At 39.8% G+C, this 16,036-nt stretch overlaps 1 protein-coding gene across 1 annotated transcript in view; it reads right to left on the bottom strand.

The window, feature by feature from the left end:
- LOC104637367 (excitatory amino acid transporter 1-like) overlaps positions 1-16,036 on the bottom strand; it is a 99,867-nt gene that overhangs the window by 43,503 nt on the left and 40,328 nt on the right. Inside the window, exon 3 of the mRNA XM_075739009.1 lies at positions 13,264-13,401. Within this exon, the coding sequence (XP_075595124.1) occupies positions 13,264-13,401 (138 nt within the window). The remainder of the gene's footprint in view (positions 1-13,263; positions 13,402-16,036) is intronic.

Raw genomic sequence — 16,036 nt, 5'->3', positions numbered from 1 at the left:
TATTGCAAAATTGTTTCAGAAATGGTTTAGAAATGAGTTATTTTTTCATTTTATGATCCTTTCTGTAGCTCCTTGCTTTTAGTATTTGCATAGATTAAGATATATAGCATTTTCTAAGAGGCTCCATCCAAAGCTGAATTTATTGCACAAATATGTATGACATTTCATTATAATTTTTAAGATCCATGCCTCGCACAATGCTTTCTGACTTCCAACTGGGTATAGTTTGTTTCTTCCTGGAGCACTTTCTGTGCAAAAACCTGTTCAGGAAACATATTCAGGAAATCATAGTCAAATTGATTGCCAACACACATTGAATCTGCACATAGTTCTTTTTGTGTTTCAACTTGAAAATTGATGCTTCTAGGTGCTGAATAGAAAATCTGCATTTTTTTCTTATTGATTTTCCAAAATGTAGTTGCCTGCTACTTAAACTAATTTTTTAACTTTTATAAGCTTTTGTCCAAACTATTTTAGAATTACATCAATGATTATTAAACTTATCCTGCCCACGTTCCCTTAAAGACTGTGGAGTGGAACAGTATAAGAAGGTTCCAATTTTTTCATCTTTGAGTGCCTGTCTAAACAATGATTATTAGAGGCTATATGCCAGACTTGATAGACATTTATTTTAAACAGTAATACAGGTAATGAAGAGCCCGTGTTTAAAGTAATTTTGTGTATAAAGTTTCATGTTTGTATATTTTTAGCTGCTGTTGGCCCTAATCTACCATACAGATGCTAGCTTGAAATGAAATTGTTACAGAACATGGATCAACACTAGTAATATTTCTTCAATTGTTTCTGTATTCCTACAGGAAATCCCATTTACAAGATAACTGGATCTTTACAAACTTTGTAATTTGCATGGCCACATTTTTAGCCAGTCTTAGTTTTGGAGACACACAAATCAAAGCATGAGTTTCCCCTTATTTGTGGAAAAAAGTATTTGGATGTTCAAATTAAATAGCACTGTTGTCCAGTTATGCAAATTGCATATGTAAATACCTATATGAATGCATAAACTGATGTGTGCATGAAATGTACAAGTGCATAAAATTAAAGGTGCCATGCAATTCAGCTTTTACAACATTGACATGCTTATATAGTATTGGGTGGAGGAGGAAGAGGGAAGAGTTGTCTGAAAAAGAAGGTAAGTGTATTTGTTTAAATTTCTGTATTAAAAGAAAGGCATAAGAAAAAAAAGACACACTCTAGAATGGTCATGGATTCGTTAGTCATAGCAGGCTTAATACTGTAGGAGATATCTACAGGGTTCCGCTGTAGAAAGCTTCCGATAAAAATATTCCACTCAAATACACTGGCAATCCAAAAGGCGCTTTATTCATAGACAATCTCTCAGTTCTGTTCTTTTGCCCATAACTAAACTGAGATCAGTATAAAACTTCTCATTGATTTGATGGGTTTTGATTGCTTTGACTTCTAAAATAATTTCTTTAGCACATGCAAAAATCAGAGAATTCTGGGAAAGTTGGAAAATTTCCAATTTTTAGAATTTGTAAAATAGATTAATTGTTCTGGTGACTAGCTAAATTGAGCAAACACTGCCTAATTGTTTCTCACTTTTCACATATGAACTATATGAACTGAATCAGTAATGCTATATTTCTTAAACTGAAACACAGAAGAGTAAGATTGACTTCTGTTAATATTTTTGGCTTCCAGCTTTACTGTGAGTACTCAAGATGTTGCACAGGCAATACAGAAGGTTATAGGCCTGTTCTTCAAGAATGAATTAAAGAAAATTACTGCTAGGCCTCTCCTTTTTCTTCATGAGAGAAGAATAATGCTTGCTCCACAGGATTTGTTCCCCTCTCTGGAATCCTGTTGAATGACAGTTTTTCCATCTGTTGAAATTATCATAAACATTTGTGGCTGATAGTAACTACTACTATCTGACTTGTAGTAAGTGATAGCATTTTTTCCACCATAGACTTGTCAGTGAGTAGACAGGAGAACACTGGAACTACATAGAGACTTCATGCGGTATGGCTCCTGCTTCCACAAAGAACACAGGATGGATTCCCAGCCTCTTTTTTGAAGAGGTGAAGCACAGGTCTCTTTACAAGACCTTCCTGTCGTTTTGTGTGCTCCAATGTGAGTGGTTAGGAAGAGCAAAATCAAAATTCTGGCCCTTTATGTTTACTGCTATTAATTTAATATGTTAATAAAGGACATTATGATTGTCAAAATGAAAAATGGTAATAATTTACTAAAGGATAGATGTTTTGATAAGATTTAATGGCATTTGCATCCAGTTACACTTGATGGGTCATTTAGTGCCTCATTCCAAATATTGGAAAGGCAAATATAAAACCTAATTTCTTAAATTTAATAACATGGGACTGTAGTATTTTCTAGAATGATATCTTTACAGAGGACTGGGTATAGCTGTTATCTGGATGTGGGAGACTGTGCCATTGTATCACAGATCTCTGCCATGCAACCTAGTTTAGGTCTATCACACCAAATGCTAACTTCAGCAGAATTTTTTTTAACTTCATGGCTAACATATTCCTGTTAAACAGTTCTATCTAGTAAAAAAATATGGTCCATTTATGCATATCTGATTATTGGTGATATCATCATAGCTAGATGCAAGCAGTCACTAGGTAACTGGGTGTAGTATTTCTACAGTAACTGTCTCAGTGGTGGCACCATACCATTCTTGCTGCAATTATTTGCTTAAGTTTATTTCCATCTCTACAGCTACATACTTTGTGTCTGCTGAGCTGTGACAACCTAATCTACATGTCTCCATTAAAATTTCAATCAAATGTAGTCATCTTCTTTTCTGCCTACTAGCTATAAAAAAAAACCCAAAACATTGCCAGCACTGCATCTGAAAGGAGAAAGAAAGCAGAGATAGAAAAGGGAAACACAGAATCATAGAATATCTCAAGATGGAAGGGACCCATAAGGATCATCAAGTCCAACTCCTTGCTCCTCACAGGACTACCGAAAACTAAACCATATGACTAAGAGCATCGTCCAGATGCTCCTTGAACTCTGATAGGCTTGGTGCCATGACCACTTCCCTGGGGAACCTGTTCCATTGACTGACCACCCTCTCAGTGAAGAACCTTTTCCTAATGTCCAATCAGAATTTCCTCTGGTGCAGCTCATTCCATTTCCTCGTGTCCTATCGCTGGTCACCAGAGGAGATCAGCACCTCCCCCTCCACTGCCCTCCTTGAGGAAGTTGTAGACTGTGATGAGGTCACTCCTCAGCCTTCTCTTCTCCAAGCTGAACAAGCCAAGTGACCTTAGCTGCTCCTCATAAGTCTTTCGCTCAAGGCATTTCACCATCTTGGTGGCCCTCCTCTGGACACGCTCTAATAGTTTGATGTCCTTCTTATATTGAGGTGCCCAAAACTGCACACAGTACTCGAGGTGGGGCCGCACCAGTGCAGTGTAGAGTGGGACAATCACCTCCCTCAACTGGCTAGCTATGCTGTGCTCCATGCACCCCCAGACATGGTTGGCCCTTTTGGCTGCCGGGGCACACTGTTGACTCATATTCGACTTGCCATCAACCCAAACCTCCAGACCTCCTTCCGTGGGGCTGCTCTCCAGCTTCTCATCCCCCAATTTTTATGTATAACTAGGATTATCCTGTCCATTGCTGGCTCATGGTTAACTTCTTGTTCACCAAGACTCCCAGGTCCTTCTCCACAGTGCTGCTTCCCAGCAGGTCAACCCCTAACCTGTACTGTTGCATGAGGTTATTCCTCCCTAGGTGCAGGATCCTACACTTGTCCTTACTGACTTCCATATGGTTCCTCTCCACCCAATTCTCTAGTCTGTCAAGATATCACCGAATGGCAGCGCAGCCTTCTGGTGTATCAGCCACTCCTCCTAGCTTAGTATCATCAGCAAACTTGCTGAGGGTACACTCTGTCCCCTTGTTCAGGTCACTGATGAATATGTTGAACAAGACTGGACCCAGTACTGACCCTTGGGGCACACCACTAGCTACAGACCTCCAACTAGACCCTGTGACGCTTATCATAACCCTCTGGGCTCTGCCATTCAGCCAATTTTCAATCTACCTCACTGTCCACTCATCTAACCCACACTTCCTGAGCTTGCCTATGAGGATGTTATGGGAGACAGTGTCAAAAGCCTTACTGAAGTCAAGGCAGACAACATCCACTGCTCTCCCTTCATCCACCCAGCCAGTCATGCCATCATAGAAGGCTATCACATTGGTCAGGCATAATTTTCCCTTGGTGAATCCATGTTGACCACTCCCGATAACCTCCTCTTCCTCCACATGCTTAGAAATGACATCCAAAATGACCTATAATAATTAATTCCTTTGAGTCACCATCCCTGGAGGTATTTAAAAGACATGTGGATGTGGTGCTTAGGAACATTGTTTAGTGGTGGACTTGGCAGTGCTAGGTTAACGGTTGGACTTGATGATCTTAAAGTTCTTTTCCAACCTAAACAATTCTATGATTCATCAGTGTCATCGTCCTGGCTGGGTGGTCTATAGTAGACTCCCACAACATCTGCTTTATTTGCTTTCCCCTTCATCCTTACCCAGAGGCTCTCAACCATATTGTCACCAACTGTAAGTGCCATACAATCCAACACCTCCCTTACATACAGCGCCATCCCCCCACCAGGCCTGCCCTGCCTATCTCTCCTGAAAAGCCTATAACTGTCCATCATGGCACTCCAGTCACAGGACTCATCCCACCAGGTTTTCCTTGTGCCAATGATGTCGTAGCTCTGGGACTGGGCCAAAGCTTCTAGCTCCTCTTGTTTATTCCTCTTGCTGTGCATATAAAGATATTTCAAATGCACTCCAGTGTACTCAGCACATCGTGGAGCAGACTGAAGGAACTTGCTAGCAGACCATCCTGCAAACATTGGCGTGCCTCCCCCAGGCTTATCTCTAGCAAGCCTGATTTTATCCCTTTCCCCCTTCAAATCCAGTTTAAAACTCTTTCAATATGAGAAAACAGTCAAAGGGCAGAATAAAGAGAGAGCAATAAATGAAATCCATATAATCTCTTTCCATCTTGTAGAGAATTTCTAAAGCTGTAAAAATGGGGGGCCATTGTGAAGCAGACCTATTAGCCAGAATGACTCCTGTGCCTGTTGTGCTCTCTGGAACTCAACCAGAGGTGTGGGGGGCACAGAGCCATGCATTCTCCACTGAGACTTCGGTCTGTCCTTGGATATCTGGTATGTTTGGGGAACAGACACTGTTCCCAGTTTTTTCTACTAGGGAGTATCCTTCTCCTGTAGTCTCAAAAGAAGGATGGTTCACCTACATGTATCCTTGCATAGATTCCTTCTGCCACCTTTTGTAAAGGGATCATTTAGACAAAAAGTCTCTCTCATGCAATCTTATCTTTTAGAGTTATTTCTAGCTATTCTCCCCAGCTTGCTGTGCCTCGTTCATAGCTGGCTTCTATCAAATTCTTTAAATGCTTTATGTTCATCACTTTCTTAAAAAAAAATCATACTACTTACATATATCCTAGCTGCATTAGTAGGATAACCACCACCACTAAACACACACACTCCAACATTCTTGAAGAAAAGCTTGTGTCTTTCCAGCATAATGCCAGGTACTTTCTGCCTTTCAGAAACTCTCATAAAATAAAAGAACATGTTGTAAGGTAATACTTGACATTTACCCCAGGAAGACAACACATCAGAGGGCAAAACAATAATCGAAATTGGGAAAGTACCTGTGGCAGAACTGATTCCAAGACAGTGTAAGAGGCAGACAGAGAAGACAGCTGTTACTCTACACCTTCTGCCTCTAAACAGCTGTTATGCCTATATCATTTCATATCAATAACTATCAGTGACAAATACAGTAACAAATCTTTCATCTTCACATCAAAAAGAGATCCTTTCAAGAGGTACTGATACGAGAGGGAAAATCTAGCTTTTTATACCTAGGTTTTCAGAATGCTTAATTTACATACAATGCAGGTGCCAGTTAATTAATTACATAAAATTAACATTTTTTTCAAAGCATTGTGACCAAGAGGGTAACTTTTATATTAGTATCTTTGTAAACAACAGTAAAAACTCAGGATTTATGTATAAGACTTAGGGAAGCTATTTATTCCACATACATTTAGAATATGCTGTTAGCAAAAAAAACCTCAACCCAAAACAAAAAAACCCCAACAAACTAGTTGAGAAAGTAATATATTCAGTAAGGAAAATCAGATGATGTTATAGTTTTTATATATTAGATATATAATCTGCTATATTATATGAGATGATGCCACATACTGGTATCAGATAGCATTGTTCCAAACCATAGTCTTATTTCAAGAACTATTCCCTAAAAAACGTCTTGTAAGTGATGTCAGATCTGAGCTGGCATGACACAAATTACCTGAACTTCTTTACAGACAAAAGTAATCACACAGACATATTCAATTCCTTCCCCCTCTGCCCCCAATAAAATAATATAATCATAGAATCATATCATCACTTAGATTAGAAAAGACCCTCAAGATCATTGAGTCCAACCTAGAACTACCAAGTCCACCACTAAACCATGTCCCTAGGTGCCACATCTACATGTCTTTTAAATACCTCCAGGGATGGTGACTCAACCACTTCCCTGGGCAGCCTGTTCCAGTGCTTAACAACCCTTTCGGTGAAGAAATTTTTCCTAATATCCAATCTAAACCTCCACTGGCGCAACTTGAGGCCATTTCCTCTCATCCAATCACTTGTTACTTGGGAAAAGAGACTGACACCCACCTCACCACAACCTCCTTTCAGGTAGTTGTAGAGAGCAATAAGACTTCTTTAGACCCTTGACCAGCTTTGTTGCTCTTTGGATGCGCTCCAACACCTCAATAACTTTCTTGTAGTGAGGGGCTCAAAACTGAACACAGTATTCAAAGTGCGGTCTCACCAGTGCCGAGTACAGGGGGACAATCAGTTCCCTAGTCCTGCTGGCCACACTATTCCTGATGTAAGCCAGGATGCTATTGGCCTTCTTGGCCACCTGGGAACACTGCTGGCTCATATTCAGCTGGTTGTCAACCAACACCTCCAGGTCCTTTTCCGCCAGGCTGCTTTCGAGCCACTCTTCCCCAAGCCTGTAGAGTTGCATGGGATTGTTGTGACCCAAGTGCAGGACCCAGCACCGAGCCTTGTTAAATCTCATATAATTGGCCTTGGCCCATTGATCCAGCTTGTTCATATCCCTCTGAAGAGCCTTTCTACTCTGTCTTGGTTTCGGCAGGGATAGAGTTAATTTTCTTCCTAGCAGCTGATATAGTGTTGTGTTTTGGATTTAGGATGAGAATAATGTTAATAACACAATGATGGTTTTAGTTGTTGCCAAGTAATCAAGGACTTTTCAGCTTCTCATCCTGGCCTGCCAACGAGGAGGCAGGGGGTGCCCAAGGAGCTGGGAGGTGACACAGCCAGGACAGTTGACACAAACTGGCCAAAGGGATATTCCATACAATATGACATCATGCTCAGTATATAAGTTGGGGGGGTGGGCTGGGAGGCAGTTCGACTCGAGAGCTAGCTGAGCATTGGTTTCGGGTGGTGAGCAATTGTGCTGTGAATCACTTATTTTGTATATTCTTTTATCATTATTATTGTCTTCCTTTTCTGTACTATTAAAGTGTCTTTATCGCAACCCACAAGATCTACCTTTTTGTTTTTAATTCGATCCTCTCCTCCATTCCATTCCATTGGGGGGGGAGGAATGAGCAAATGGCTGCCCAATTTTGTGTTGTCTGCAAACTTACCGAGAGTGCGCTCAATCCCCTCGTCCAGATCATTGATAAAGATATTAAACAGAACTGGCCCCAATACTGAGCCCTGGGGAACACCACTTGTGACCGGCCACCAACTGGATTTAACTCCATTCACCACAACTCTTTGGGCCCAGCCATCCAGCAAGTTTTTCACCCAGCGAAGAATATGCCCATCCAAGCCATGAGCAGCCACTTTCTCCGGGAGAATGCTGTGGGAAACAGCATCAAAGGCTTTACTGAAGTCCAAGGAGACCACATCCACAGCCTTTCCCTCATCCACTAAGCAGGTCATCTTGTCATAGAAGGAGATCAGGTTAGTCAAGCAGGACTTGCCTTTCACAAACCCATGCTGACTGGACCTGATCACCTGGTGGTCCTGTACGTGCCACGTGATGGCACTCAAGATGAGCTGCTCCATAACCTTCCCTGGCACCGAGGTCAGACTGACAGGCCTGTAGTTCCCCGGATCCTCCTTCCGGCCCTTCTTGTGGATGGGCGTCACATTTGCTAACCTCTAGTCAACTGGGACCTCCCTGGTTAGCCAGGACTGCTGATAAACGATGGAAAGTGGCTGGTGAGCACTTCCACCAGCTCCCTCAGTACCCTTGGATGGATCCCTTTTCCTCATCCTTTGTCACAATGTTTCCCCCCACATCCAATAAAGAATGGAGATTCTCCTTCGCCCTTCTTTTGTTGTGAATGTGTTTATAGAAACATTTTTATTGTCTTTTACTGCAGTAGCTAAATTAAGTTATAGTTGGGCTTTGACCCTTCTAATTTTCTCCCTGCATAATCTCATGAACTCTTTGTAGTCCTCCTGAGTTGCCTGTTCCTTCTTCTATGATGATATTTTGCTTTGGGAAACATTCCTCTTAAAATTCCAATAACTAATTGGAAGATACTTTATCTTCCACCAAATCCCTCCATAAGGCATCAAGCTCCTGGCAAATTTGCAGCTATAAAGATTTTGTGGCTGTTTCCCACCCCTGTGTTCCTTTTAATGCACCTTTCTTCCCAATCTCTAGACTCAGAAGAAAAACAAAAGAAATTAGTACAATCCTGTCCTGGTTTTAGCTGGGATAGGGTTAATTTTCTTCCTAGTAGCTGTTATAGTGCTGTGTTTTGGATTTAGTATGAAAATAATGTTGATAATACACTAATGTTTTAGTTGTTAAGCAGTGTTTACAATTAAGTCAAGGACTTTTCAGCTTCCCAAGCCCTACCAGGAAGGCATAAGCCTTCTGCAGGAGGTGCACAAGATTCTGGGAGAGGGCACAGCCACGACAGCTGATGCAGATTGGCCAAATGGATATTCCCTATCATATGACATCATGCTCAGTATATAAGCTGGGGGGAGTTGGCCAGGGAGTGCTGTGGCTTGGAACTAGCTGGGCATCAGTCAGCAGGTGGTGAGCAATTGTGTTGTGCATCACTTGTTTTGTATATTCTTTTATCATCATTATTATTATCATCATCATCTTGCTTTTCTGTCCTATTAAATTGTTTTTATCTCAACCCCTGAGTTTTACTTTTTTTTTCAATTCTCTCACCCATCCAGCTGGAAAACAGGAAAATCAGGATTACTCTGACAGGCTTGGTACCATGACAACTTCTCCAGTATCAACAGCTTTGCTAAAATCCAAACCCACCACATCTACTGGCTTCCCTTGTTCAACTAAATGGGTGACCTTGTCATAAAAGAAAATTAACATGATTTGCCTAAGGTCATACATAACGCCACAGCATTAATTTTCCACATTTTACATCCATAAGTTGCTTTGGGCAAAATTTGGCTTTTCACCAGTTGAATCTGTTCATATCCAGATTCTGTGTTTTTCCTGACTTAAGTAAGGGAGTAGCTTAGAGACTATTTCAAGTTCAGTTGTTTCTTTGAATATTATCTTTCTTTCATTATAGGTAATTTCAAGCAACTGCATCTGCAACTTGGCCATTAAACCAAAACACAACTAGAGTTCACAATAATTACTTGAGTGACTTTGTTTTTATTTCAGTGAAGAGATGGACCATGTTTATTACTACTTGTTTTTAATGTTGTCATCATTCATTACAGTCCACTATTAGCTGAAACCAAGAGCATCACGTACATCTCAGGTTAGATAAGAGGCATCCACACATGGACATTCCAGCTCTCTGCACTTTGTCAACTTTTTCTATAGTTTGTGTAGTGGTAAATACTATGAACATGTTGAAAAACTCTGGGGAGAAAACCTTGTGTCTCTGAGTCTGCCTAAAGGAAAGTGACTTGTGTCTCCTGCAGTTGTTGATGTTGTAGCCTGTTATTGAAAGGCTGCATCAGAGGCAGGGGAGTTTCTGTATCTTCCAGAATCCATGAAAGACAGTCATGTCATGACTGGAATTAGAAAAGGGAGTGAATATATACAAAGACATATTACAAACTGCATGCTAAGATTTTTTTCTTCTTTGAGGTAATCCTTCCATACTCAGCCATCTAAATTGTTTTACTATACAGCCTTCTTTTATGTAAGAAAATTCATGGCCTTTTTCTTTGTGTTTGTACAGAATCTTGCACACAAAATCCTGGTCTGCAATTAAGATTCATTTGTACTGTATCAGTGTTACTCCCATTAACAGTTTGGACAAGCATTATCATCTAATGCACAGTGTGTTGTACTGGTATTCATGACTGGGATCTTTGCTTGATTCTATTATTGCTGATCTGCTGTATAATCTTTGGCAAGCCAGTGGAACTCTCTCACTGTTTCTACATTCCCTTTCTCTTTCCCCAGCTTGATTTATGTTAGTAAATTTTTCAGGGCAGGATATTTTCTTACTGTTGGTGCAATTTGCAGCAGAAATGGGTCTCATCTTGACTGGGCTTTTTATGCTCTGCTATACTTTACCAGACAAAGATATTTGAAAGAAATGCACCTAATTTAATCCTAGTTTACTAGCATTTAAAAGCAGTGGTCCCTATACAACTAAATTCCAAGATTCCAAACTTTTGGGGGAAATTTTGGGAAAGGAGATGCAACATGTCTGTTAAACTGACCTATAAGCAGAATTGTGCAAAATATTCGCAAATAACCCTTAGAAAGTTTCTCTAGCTTTAATATTGGTCACAAATGTTATGTTTCAAATATGCTTTTTATAAAGACTGATCATGAATAATTTTTGTGAATTTGATTTTAGGAAATATATCATTTAGTTAAGAATAGGTACCTCATTCTGATGCCCTTATATTCAGTGAATAACTGTCTTCCTAACTGAAATATGCAGATAAAACTTGTGGGGCAGTTTTAAGGACTGGAATTTCAATTTCATTATGATCTTGATGTAACCATTCAAAAAATGTTAATGCATAGTGCTCTTAATGCCAGTGCAAATCCTGCAGGTTTTGCCTATTTCATGATGGATTGGATTGTTAGCATATGCATATATATTTATTTTATATACTTTTTAGAGACAATATATATATTAAAATAATTATGTCAAGCAAATTATGTCAAATGCTTCAAGTTATAATGAAATAAGAAGGTATAAAATATTTTGAACTCCTATAACTACAGCAAATTCAAAACAGAAATGGAGCAAAATTGTCAGCCTTGTGTTTGTATAAGAATTCAGGCTAGATTTGGTCATAAAATAATCCAAATGGGAATTTCATCTATTTCTTTGGTTATTCATGCTGCCTCCCATATAATATGCCTTAATTTTGCCTTTGACTTTGTACGAGATACTGACTGAGATTGCTGACTTAGGAGTTCTACCATTTGAAAGACTGTAGAGAATAAAGACCAGCATAGAATATGCAGTTGGATTTGTGTCTAAACTACAAAAAGATTAAGAAAACAGATATTCATATAATCATTTTCCTATAAACAGTAAAAGATGAAAGGCATGCAAATAACCTCTAGTTTCTCACAAGCAGATGTTAGTACATGCCTGGTAACATGCACATCAGAAGATAGAATCTCATTGAGAAAACTGCATACCTGCTTGAACCATGTGCAATAATCGTAAGTCATAAGGTAAATGAGAGTAAAAACCTCTGAATGTGATTCTGCATTGTTTCTTTCATGAAAGTACCAAAACAGGCTATAGAGAAATGTGACTGGGTTGACTTCGCCTTTTATAGTTTATTTTCCCAAGATTCTGTGAATAACCATCAGAACTGTTTACCTGTATAGCAGAATTCTTCACTTTCTCAATTTATCTGTCACATAACAGCTCATAGCTTCTGTAATTATTACTTCATTTTTATTGTTCCAATTTCTTTGATATTCAAAAAATTTGCAAAGGAACATAATCATGCCTAGCCTATTTCTAACACCTCAGAGACCATATGTTCTGACATTGTCATAACCAGTTATATTGAGCACACTTACATATATACAAATGGAAACCCAGAACATCATATCTGGGAGACACTGTCATGCCTGCAAACAGCAAAAATATTTATTCAGATCATTTACAGTCAGAAGAAGTAATATTACCAGCATGCAAGACCCTGGAGGAATCTTATGGTTACAGTTTTGCCAAACAAAATACAGGAAATAAGAGATTTGGGTCATGGATGCCAAGAGTGGTCTTAAGACTGAATTGAGAAGCTTAAGACTTTTATCAATGAATTATTCTATAATGTGTTAAAAAAACCCCAAAAAACCCAAACAAAACAAAACACAAACCACCCCAAAACAGTAGTGTCTATAAAATCGCACAATAGTATACCTGTAAAGGTTATAGTTTGTTATTTAGATATTGAATAATACTTGTATATTTACTTGAGTATGAGTTCTGCAGCAAATATGTAAGAGCATTTTTTTTTTTAAAAAACCATTTGTGTGCTAAATGAGGTATTGTTCAGTGTAGAAGACAGTATTTTCAGCAATAAACTAGGAAAGTTCTTGTAATCCCATGAAAAAAACCCTATTGTATTTAATGATTTTTCAAAAAGAATTAAATCTGTCATTTGTGAATTGCATTGAGTTTTCTGTGATTGTTCCCTGCCTGCCTAAGGAAGTTTAAAATTCACCTTGAAAATAAATGTCTCTACTTCAAAGAAGTATTCTAAGAATTATTCTAAGAATAATCCACTTAACATTGTGAGGCAATTGTATAAGGCAAATTGCGTAGATAGATAACATTTCTCTTTGTCAAAAACCTTTATATAATAATGTAAATTATTGTTATGGAAAAAGGGGCATTAAAAAGAATAAAATGCTCCAAATAATTTAAAAGGAAAAAAAAAACATCAAAAAGAAGGGTATTGTTTGAATACAGAAATTGGGAAAAGCATCTTTTAGTTTCTGTGTATATTAATTCATACCTTTTGTTATATTGTGTCTAAAACAGCAATAGCAGCGCTATCTCTTTCTGCAGATTATAACACTTCTAGCACATGAAATGTTCATTTTTTAATGATCTGGTGTGTGCATCTTTATCAAATTATCTAAAAGAAAACTTCAGAACAAAGAAACTGTTTCTTTTTTTACCTGTGACTAAACTGGACACAATTAGTGGCAGGACCAGCATTTGCAGCATTCTCATGAGTAGTTCTCCTGGAAATGAAAAGTACTTGACTTCCCGATAGCTCATCTTACATGATCGGAGAGAAAATCCAAGGATTATACCTGAAGAGAGGGAAAAGATATCATGACTTACTCTTCTAAAGTAGAAGAGTAGTACTCTTGACTCCATGTTCTTGCCCACTGCTTAGTACTGGCATTTATGATAATTGTGAGTGTATAGAAAGTTGGATCAAAGAATTGATTCTACTGCAAAAATTATTTTACTGGGTTATTTTTCAGCCAGATCAATTCCCTGAGGCAATTTGTTTGCATGATTGGCACAAGTTTTGGTACCTTCACAAGGGAATAGGTAGAAATGTGCCATGGAGAAAAGTAGGACTGCCCTTTTTGGCAGATAGGCAGACTTAGGTTTCCTAAAACTTTTCATGAAACTGCATCCTCATTGATGTTAGGCAGCAGCACACTCAAGCTCACTTCTAGAGCTTGTTAGAACTTGGGTATGTCCTGAAAATACCATAATATTGAACACTTGTGAAAATTGCTACTTCCAATTCTTAATCACTTTGTGTTTTTTCTTTCTTTAAATCAGATTTTAGATTGGTACATCCATACAACAGATAATATCTTCATGCCAAATTTTACTAGCTAAAATATGCTGTTATGCCTCCTACACTAGCTTATTGCCACCTGCTGATGTAAGGAAACATCTATAACTGATTTTAGTGACCCCTGTCTGTCTGATCATGCTCTTAGGGACTTCAGCAGGTTGGTTAAGTTAGAGGAGTCCAGAAGTGTCTTGTGTAGGACAGAAAATCTCAATATTACAGGATGGGAGAAAACTGATTAGAGCACAATTGGAACAAAGCATGGATTTCATGCTATGGAAGAGAGTGGTGGGACTAGAGGGCATTTGTTTTAGTCTCATTCCTGTTCTATGGACTCAGGTAGTCAAAGTGCATTTTGCATACATTATTTTTTTAGGTAAAAGTAGATTATAAACGGTGTAGAGGAAGGAACTCTGAATTATTATTGATTAAAAGAAAAGCCTTAGAGTTCCCTTATTTTCAATAAAGTTTTAAATTCCACTGCAGTGTTATTAATAATTTTCTTTTTATGTGGGAAACACATTTCTCAGATATAAAGAATCCATCTGAAATTGAAGGACTTGGGGAGCAGGGTCCAAAGTGGCAATGCTCATGCCATCACATCCAACTGGGAAATAAGCCAGGCTAACCAGAGCAGGAACCAATTTCCTGTAACTGCCTCCCAAGATGAGAACGAGAAAGCCAACCACCTTGAAGGTGTGTGTGGCTATGGCAGACCCTCCTGCACCCCTCCAGGGAAACCTCCATGCTCAATTACCTCTCTGAAATGCCTGTACACAAATGCATGCAGCATGGAGAATAAACAGGAAGAACTAGAGGTCTATGTGAGGTTGCAGGGCCGTGATCTCACTGCAATTACAGAGACATGGTAGGATAGCTCACACGACTGGAATGCTGTCATGGATGGCCACATACCTTTTAGGAAAGACAGGCCAGCAAGGCGAGGTGGTAGAGTTGCTCTTTATGTGAGAGAGCAACTGGAATGTAGTGAGCTCTGCCTATGCATGGACAAAGAGCGAGTCCAGAGCTTATGGGTAAGGATTAAGGGGCAGGCTAATATGGGTGACACTGTTGTGGGTGTTTACTACAGGCCACCTGATCAGGAAGAGGAAGTCAATGAGGCCTTCTATAGACAGCTGGAAGTAGCCTCACGTCTCACGATCACAGTCCCTGGTCCTCATGAGGGACTTCCACTACCATGATATTAGCTGGAAAAGCAACATGGCCAAGCATGCACAGTCCAGGAGGTTCCTGCAGAGCATTGATGACAACTTTTTGACACAGGTGGTGGAGGAGCCCACGAGGAGAGGGGTGCTGCTGGACCTTGTACAAACAAACAAAGAAGGAGTGGTCGAAGATCTGAAGGTTGGGGGCAGTCTTGGCTGCAGTGACCATGAGATGGTGGAATTCAGGATCCTACATGGAAGGAGCAGGGCAATAAGTAGGATTACAACCCTGGACTTCAGGAGAACTAACTTTGGCCTTTTTCAAAGACCTGCTTGGGAGAATCCCATGGGTTAAGGTTCCAGAAGGTAAGGGGACCCAAGAGATCTGGTCAATATTCAAGCACCACTTCCTCCGAGCTCAAGATCGGTGCATCCCGAAGAACAGGAAGACAAGCAAAGGAGGAAGGAGACCTGCATGGATGAGCAAGGAATTCCTGGAAAAATGCAAAGGGAAGAAGGAAGTTTACAGAATGTGGAAAAAGAGAGTGGCCACTTGGGAGGAATATAGGGATGCAGTCAGAGAATGTAGGGATGCAACAAGGAAGGCTAAGGCCCACTTGGAATTAAATCTGGCAAGGGATGTCAAGGGCAACAAGACAAATACACCAGCAGCTAAAGGAAGACTAGGGAAAACGTGGGCCCGCTGCTGAATGGGTGGGTGCCCTGGTGACGGAGGATACAGAGAAGGCAGAGTTACTGAATGCCTTCTTTGCTTCAGTCTTTACTGCTAAGGTTGGCCCTCAGGAATCCCAGACCCTGGGAGGTAGGAGAGAAAGTCTGGAGAAAGGAAGACCTTCCCTTGGTTGAGGAGGATCGGGTTAAAGAACATCTAGGCAAACTTGACATCCACAAATCCATGGGCCCTGATGGGATGCACCCACAAGTGCTCAGGGAGCTGGCAGATGT

This window comes from Balearica regulorum, chromosome W (assembly GCF_011004875.1).
Source record: "Balearica regulorum gibbericeps isolate bBalReg1 chromosome W, bBalReg1.pri, whole genome shotgun sequence".
NCBI lineage: Eukaryota > Metazoa > Chordata > Aves > Gruiformes > Gruidae > Balearica > Balearica regulorum.
The sequence above is the reverse complement of the archived record's forward strand: the minus strand, read 5'-3'. Positions and strand labels throughout refer to the sequence as shown.